Raw genomic sequence first — 7,517 nt, forward strand, 5'->3', positions numbered from 1 at the left:
TCATGGGGAGCATGCCCCACAGGGAGCAGCCCTCCTGGGGAGGATCTCATGGGGGGTGCCCTCAGCCCAGTCCCTTGCAGGATGGACCTTGGAGAGTGAGGCCCTGATGCGAGAGTTGAGCACCTGGCTCCTGATCTGCACCTGCTTCGGCACTTGGGTCGGCTTGGGAGACTCCGTCCAAGGAGAAGGAGGAGGTGAGGGCTGGGCAGTAGTGTCTTGTGAGGTGGGTTGGTGGAGAGCTTGGGGGGCAGGGCTGTCATCTGTCTCACTCCACAGGGAAGGGTTTGGCTGGAACCGTGCTGGGGCCTGTCCTCCAGGGACCAGCCTGGACTTCATTCCCACCCGTGCCTCATGGGTCAGAGCCCATCAGCTTCCAGCCCTGCCCTTGATGCCTTCTCCTGGGATCATTCTTGGGGGACTGCCCTGTCAGAGTGTCAGCTGCAGGTCCTAATCCTGCCCTGAAGCAGCCGCTGTGGGCTCCAAACCCTCACTGTTCCCAGGGCTCGGGGCTGGATCTTTCACCTGCCTCAGCAACAACATCTTAAGGATTGACTGCCACTGGTCTGCCCCAGAGCTGGGTCAGGGCCCCAGTCCCTGGCTTCTCTTTACCAGGTAAGGTTGGAGGACCAGGCTTCAGGAGGACCATGAGGGTGGGAGCCCCATGGTAGCAGCAGCAAGGGCCGGGCTGGTGCGGTGGCCCCTTGGTGCCGACATACACCCTTTCCAGCAACCACGCGCTGGGCAGCAAGCATAGATGTGTCTTCCGGGCCAGTGAGTGCACCGTGGTGCTGCCGCCCGAGGAGGTGCTCGTGCCTTCCGACAACTTCACCATCACTTTCCACCGTTACGTCTCTGGGAGGGAGCAGGTCAACCTGGTGGACCCACAGTACCTGCCCTGGAGGCATGGTGAGGCCTGGTCTGGGTGCCTTGACAGGGAACATCCTGGCTTCATGGGGATTGGGGGGCAAGGTCCCATTGCCCTTAACCTCCACGGCCCAGTGAAAGTTCTGTGTCCTGACTAAGAGAGACCCCAGGGCTGGGAGCAGGCTGGGCCCCTGGGAGGGGAGGGCCCACTGCTTACTGGAGAGATGGGGTTGAAATGCACTTTAGTCACAGCAGGAAGGACTCCAGTAAGACACTGGGAAGCACTTCCAGCAGGAGCTTATGAAAGAAGAGACAGGCAAGATTTGAAAATCACCCTGTCTGGCTGCAGGGGCTCTTGTCTCACCCGGGGCCTCACTGGGAGACAGAGACCTGCCCGCTAGTGAGGCCCCCAGCACCCTTCAGACCCCGCAGTCCTGGGCATGCTGACAGACACAGCCTCATGTCGCCTCACTCTGTTTCAGTGAAGTTGGACCCTCCCTCTGACTTACGGAGCAATGTCAGCTCTGACTACTGTGTCCTGACCTGGAGCGTCAGTCCTGCCTTGGAGCCCCTGACCTCCCTCCTCAGCTACGAGCTGGCCTTCAAGAAGCAGGAAGAGGCCTGGGAGGTAGAGCTGGGCCGACTACTCTCTCCTGGGAGCGGCAGCTCGGGGCCACCCCCCCACTTAGGAGGGTGTCAACTTGGACTAATGAGGAGGGGGGTGATCAGAGCTAGGAGCGTGACTGCACACGTGTGTTTGTATGTGAGGTGAGTGTGCACAGGCCATGCCTATGTATAGGAGTGGGAGTGTAGTGAGCCTGTTCGTGCACGTGCGTCAGTGTGCACGGGGGTCGTGAGTGTGTGTGCTTACGGGCCTGGGTGGCGTGCATGGGTGCCTGTGCCCACGTGCCTGGGCGTGGCCGTGTGTACGTGTGCCTGTGTGTTCTTGAGGGCCGATGGACCCTGTCCCACCCTCCGCACCTGCTAACTGTCCTCTACCCCACAGCAGGCCCGGCACAGGGCTCACATTGCCGGGGTGACCTGGCTCACCCTCGAAGGTGCCGAGCTGGACCCCGGTTCCAGCTATGAGGCCCGCCTGCGGGTCCAGATGGCCACCCTGGAGGATGAAACGGTGGAGGAGCAGTGCTATGCGGGCCAGTGGAGCGAATGGAGCCAGTCTGTGTGCTTCCCCTCTCCCCAGAGCCCTGCCCGAGGTGGGGGTCTCCCTCCCAGAGGGCCTCTGCTCCCTCGTGCGTCATAGCGTCCCCCCTTCCACCCTCCCGGAGCCCCCTCCCTGAGGCGGTCCTGCCCTGGATGACCACTCTCCCCTGGAGATCTGAGATTTTTAAGGAGGAAACAAACACCTGCCAAGCGTTGGGCTTCTTGGAACCTATAGCTATTGTCTGTCCCTGGGAGTGAGTGTGGCCCAGGGTGGCACGCCGGGCCTCTGCTTCCGTCTCTGGAGCCTGGACATGGTCTCACCTTCCTAGGGAGGGCTGGGCTGACCCTTGTGACCTGCTAGGGAGGGTGACTGACCCTGATGACCTTGCAGATGGAGGAGGTGAGGCCCAGGGGTGGGTGATTCATGAGCAGGCATGACACAACTCCTGTGGCCTATGAGAAAATTTCCACTGTGGCCCAGAGCACTCCTGTGCGGGCTTTGCCGTGTGGATTTGGAGGAACGTCCTGGGGCCAGGGAGGCTCACAAGCCTGGGCCCTTCCTGCCCACAGGCTCCCTGTTCTCACCTTGGGGGCAACCCAACAGCAGCACCCTTGTTGCTGTACCCGTCTTTCTGCTGCTGACCAGCCTGACCTACCTCGTGTTCAAGCTTTCACCCAGGTCGGTAGCCAAGGTGTGCGTGTGCGTGTGTGTGAATGTGTTAGTGTGTGCACGTGTGCGTGTGTGGTAGGTGGGGCATCTTGGGCCAAACCAGCCATCCCTCCCCTCCATCTGGTCCTGGACGGGGTGGGGGTTTTTAAGCCTCTGCCCTGGACCTGTGGAGAGTTCCCCACTTGTCAGGTGTGTTGGGGGCAGTAGGGCCCCGAAGAGGCTCAGAGGGACCCAGATTCACTGGGGCAAAGTCACCCAAGGTCCTCATCTCCTGCCTCTGGAGGTGCTCTGTGGTTTGCTGATTTTTAAACGCCTCCTATGAAAACATAGTCCTGTGCTCAGGACCTGGTGAACGCCCCAGAGTACAAAACAGACCCAGGGCCCATTTGGAGTAAATCACTCATGTCAGGTTGTAGGAGGGGGCCCGTAGGAGACCGACCAGGTGCAGACTGGCAGCAGAAAGGGTGAGAGGAAGTTGGCCTAAGGGAGCGGGGTGAGTGGTGGGTGGGGGGGGGGGTGGGGGGGGCGGGGGGTGGGGGTGTGGGGGGGTGGGGGTGGTGGGGGGTGGGGGTGGGGGTGTTGATGCTGGCCAAATGTGACCTGGGAGCAGAGGAAAGCTCTTTAAGCATGGGAAACAGTGTGCGACAAGATCTGGTTTGTATTTTGAGGATAGAGTTTGGGGGTACAGGGAGATGGGGAGGACCCACCGGGAGGCCAGTGGTGGTGGCCAGGGGGCGGCAATTTGGCTGGAGAGGGCGGGAGAAGCAGAGAGGGAGCAAAGTGGAGGGAGCCACCAGGCCTTAGGAAGAGAAGCCGAGGGGGCAGATGAGCTAGGACTGGTCATCTGTGAGGTGGGGACCTGGAGGGGCCACTTCCTCCCCTGGGAAGCTGGTGAGGCTGATTTGGACCTGTTGTGTTGGAGCCCTGGGCCACCTCCTTGTGGGAGGGCCCGTGGCTGTGTTGCTCAGGGAGGAGTCAGGTGGGATGAGGACACAACAGTCACCCTGTGGCCTTAAACCCACCATCACTACTCATCCCGTAAAGGACGCGTGTCTTGGTGTAAGTCTGTTGTACGGGGTCATTAGCCCGGGAGGCCACAGGGGCACGTGTTGGGTTTTGCCCCAAGAACAGGTTTGGACTCAGTGAGAGGCCAGAGAGGCATCAGCATGGATGAGGCAGGGCGGTGGGAAGGGGGTGAAGCTCCCACGGGGGCCTCACGCCTCCTGGAGCTGGGCCTCCGAGGACCCCTCCTTGGGCGTGCAGAGGCCTCCAGCTGTCCTCTCTTGGCCTCAGGGTGAAGAGAAGCTTCTACCGCAACGTGCCCTCTCCAGGGGCCTTCTTCCAGTCCCTCTACAGTGTGCACAATGGGGACTTCCAGGTGCGTGCACAGCCCACGGCAGGGGTTGGGGGAGGGGCTGGGGTCATCCACGTGTCTGGCCTGCCCAGGATGTGGGCTTCGGGTGAGAGTTGGGGGCTAGTATGGGGCCTTTGTCAGTGCTTTGAGCTTTTTTGGTATACGTAGTGGGTTTAAATTTACACACTGTGTCTCAAATGCATCAGAACAATTAGCTTTATTCTCTCTTGCGGGTTTTTTTGTCTTGGGGTAGCAGCCCCTGGGAGGTACATGGTCCTGTTTTAGTGCAAACTACCGCCTGTCCTGTCCTGGCTTCTCCTCTGAAGACGTCTGTGGGGAGGGCCTGGTGCTTGTGCTGTCCCTGGGGCCCTCAGTGGTCTGTGGGCTCCTGCTCTGGGGGTCACTGGGGAGTGCCTGGCCCCTCCTGGTCCCCACAGGTAGCATGCTGGCACACTCCCCATCTCCCCCTTTGTGGGGCATCAGACCCCTGCCCTTCCCACTGGCCTGGTGGCCCCTGCCCCCTGGGTGGGAGGGGGCGGGGAGAAGCTCCCCCAAGTGGTCCCGGGTTCCCCACTGTGGGCAGAGGATGGGATGATATGCTTCCTGGGGTCCTTCCCCATCCCCCTGCCTCCCCCTTGTGTCTCTCAAAAGGGAGCCCGGAAAAAAATTTTTAAAAGGGAGCCCAGGTTTCAAGATTGTTGTCCAAAAGTATAACTCAAAGCTTAAAGCTGAGCATTTTGTCCTTGGTGGAGGCTACCTCCTTCTCCCAGACAGGGGCCGTCACTGTCAAGACCCCTGAGGTGATCGTCCTGGAATGTGTCATCTGGGCTGCACGCACCCAGCCCTCCTCTGTAGACCCATGTCACCCACCAGGCTACTTAGACCCCTCAGGTGGTGGGCTGTAGCCACGGGTCGGCTCTCAGGGATCAGGGCAGACAGAGGGTGAGGTATGTGTGGTCCATTTGGTGGGGGTTCCTGGTCCCACCTAGGAAATACTTTCCTTTGGGAGGTGGGGGCCTCCTGTGGCTCCACGGAGGGATCCAGGTCTGCTGCCCTCAGCCCAAAGGTGCTGTTCCCACAGCGTCTCCCAGTGTGTGTCTGTGTGTGGGGGGAGGGGGGTCCAGGAGAGGGTGCCCAGCGTCTGTAGCTTGTGGGAGTGCCTGGAGCAGCAACCAGGGGTTTTCTCTGTCCTCGGCACCTGTCACCACCTGTACCCTGTGTCAGGCTGCTGTGAGCACCAGGCAGGGAGGTAGGGGATTGCTGAGGGTCCTGAAGGGACTCGGGGTCCTGGGCTGAGGGTGGGCTGGCACATGGCGGGCAAGATAGAATGTTCCAAGCATAGTTGTTGCTTGGACTCTGGGTGAGGATGTCAGGAGAGCTTCCTGGAGGAGGAGGGGAGGCTGCTTCCAGGGAGAGTCCCAAACAGGCTGCCTGAGCCCTTCCCACCACCCCCACGCTCTCTGTTGTAGACCTGGATAGGGGCCCACAGAACCGGTCTGCTGCCGAGCCAGGACTGTGTCGGTTCCCCACGAGGAGTCTTGGAGCCTGGTGTCCAGGAGGTCATTGCGTGGCTGACCTACGACCCAGCGGATCCCTGGCAGTCAGTGGCCCTGGAGGAAGAGGAGGAGGGCCCTGGCGCCGCCCTCCCTGAGGCGGTGCTGCTAGCTGGGCACGTGGAACAGAGAGGGCAGCCGCCTGCCTACCTGCCACAGGAGGACTGGGCCCCCTCGATCCCCAGCAGGCCAGCTTCCCCACAGTCAGAGGGCAGCAGTGGTGACTACTGGGCCCTGGGCTGCCCCGGGGACTGCCACCCCTCCACCTTCCCAGGAAACACCCAGAGCTCGGGGCCCAGCCCGGCCTCGGCCTGTGGCCTTTCCTGTGACCAGCAGAATCTGGACACCTGGTGAGGAAGTAGTCCTGGGGGGGTCGGTCACAGTGAGAGGCAAGACCCTGCTGCATGTGTCCCGTGAGGACCGCAGGGCCTTTTCTTTGCTCCTACTGGGTTTGACCTGGGACCCCGACTTGGGCCAGCTGCATGAAGTCCATTTTGTGGAAAATGGACTAAAGTTTCTCTGAGAATGGAGCCCCTGCACAGACATCCTGTCCGGATGGAGGCAGGCAGGCAGATGACCCCTCCTCCCTCCCCTCCCCTCAGCATCCTGCTACCCAGCCCCCACTCCGGGCCCACCACTTCCCTCCCTGCCCTCTGGCTCCATCGAGGCCCCTCTGAGCAGGGGGTGTTAGCCCCACACCTGTTCTGCCCTCACCCCCTTAAAGGGCCAGCTTGCTCCCAGCAGACACAGATGAGGTGGTGCTATGACCTCTTTCCATGCCCTCCTGAGGTACCTCTCCTGCTGAGATGACAAGAACTGGCTGCTGGCCAGGAGAGGGGCCCAGAGGAGGTCCAAGGGGATGGGCTCTGTCTGCTCTTGGGCTTTCTGGGGTGGGAGGTGCTGATGTTCGAAAGGGAGGATCAAATGGAGGCCGGTCCCTCTCTGGATGCCCAGATAGAGAGGGCATCTCCCCGTGGGGCTCTGGTGACCCCTGCGGTCTGCACAGAAAAAAGCACCTGTGGCCCCAGGCTCCCCAGGCAAAGGCCCCCTCTGCGTCAGACAGGCACCCCCTCCCCTCTGCGTGCCTGTGGAGCCCCCGGGGTTTTGTGGGGAGCCTCAGCGGAGCCAGATGGTGGTCAGCAGGGGTGAGGCAGGACCCAGAATGTATTTTTAGCAGGTAGAGAACGGGAGGGGTGTAGACGGAAGTGAGGTGCAGACATCTTCAGTTCTAACCAAGGATAAAAAAAAAAAATAGCGTGAATCCACTTCCTGGGGCCCACCCCTGGGGAGCCCTGGGCTGGGGTATTACAGCAGCATCTGTGTGGCTCCTGTGGGTTCCCGGGGAACCTAGGCCACCCGCATGTGACAAGTGACCCCCACAGCTGGGACGCCTCTTCTGTGTGGCCAGAGCCGTTGTTCCTGTGAGTCACAAATTTTCTGTCTGTGGCACCCAGAGACCTGGCTTTGGGCCGGAGCGGGAGCCTGCAGCCCCTTGGAGGTTGTGTGATGGTAGGTGAGCCACGCCTGCCCCTTCAGGACGAGCAATACCTCCTTGTGTTGCTGTGAGTTCACCTGAGCAAGTCACCTGCACACCTCCGTGCCCAGGAAATGCTAGCGTCCCCCTTTTGAGATGAGACGACCCTTGGACACCGTGTGCCAAGATCCGGTGTGCAGCAGAGCAAGGTTTGAAGACCTTGGGATGAGGAAGTCGCTGAGCCCTGGGCACTGAAGGGGTCAGAGACCAGGTGACTGGGAACTGAAATCCTGATGTGGCTGGTGTTTCGAGGAGTTGGGGGCATGGCGAGGCTGGAGCTCAAGTGTCCAAAACGTGGCTGGCTGGACTGTGGAGGGCCTGGAAGGTCAGACTGAGGGCTGTGAGGGAAGGGGACTCTCCTGGGCAAGGGAGGATGTGCAA

General features: G+C 61.0%; 1 protein-coding gene across 2 annotated transcripts in view; it reads left to right on the plus strand.

The window, feature by feature from the left end:
• IL9R (interleukin 9 receptor) overlaps positions 1–7,517 on the plus strand; it is an 11,571-nt gene extending 4,054 nt beyond the window's left edge. Inside the window, exons 2-9 of one of the 2 annotated variants that reach the window (XM_032426090.1) lie at positions 81–194; positions 501–612; positions 728–906; positions 1,347–1,492; positions 1,871–2,078; positions 2,596–2,704; positions 3,989–4,073; positions 5,519–7,517. In XM_032426090.1, the coding sequence (XP_032281981.1) occupies positions 81–194; positions 501–612; positions 728–906; positions 1,347–1,492; positions 1,871–2,078; positions 2,596–2,704; positions 3,989–4,073; positions 5,519–5,956 (1,391 nt within the window). In that variant the 3' untranslated portion in view covers positions 5,957–7,517. The remainder of the gene's footprint in view (positions 1–80; positions 195–500; positions 613–727; positions 907–1,346; positions 1,493–1,870; positions 2,079–2,595; positions 2,705–3,988; positions 4,074–5,518) is intronic. The other variant, XM_032426091.1, reaches the window with a different exon arrangement.

Source organism: Phoca vitulina, unplaced genomic scaffold, assembly GCF_004348235.1.
Source record: "Phoca vitulina isolate PV1807 unplaced genomic scaffold, GSC_HSeal_1.0 scaffold33, whole genome shotgun sequence".
NCBI lineage: Eukaryota > Metazoa > Chordata > Mammalia > Carnivora > Phocidae > Phoca > Phoca vitulina.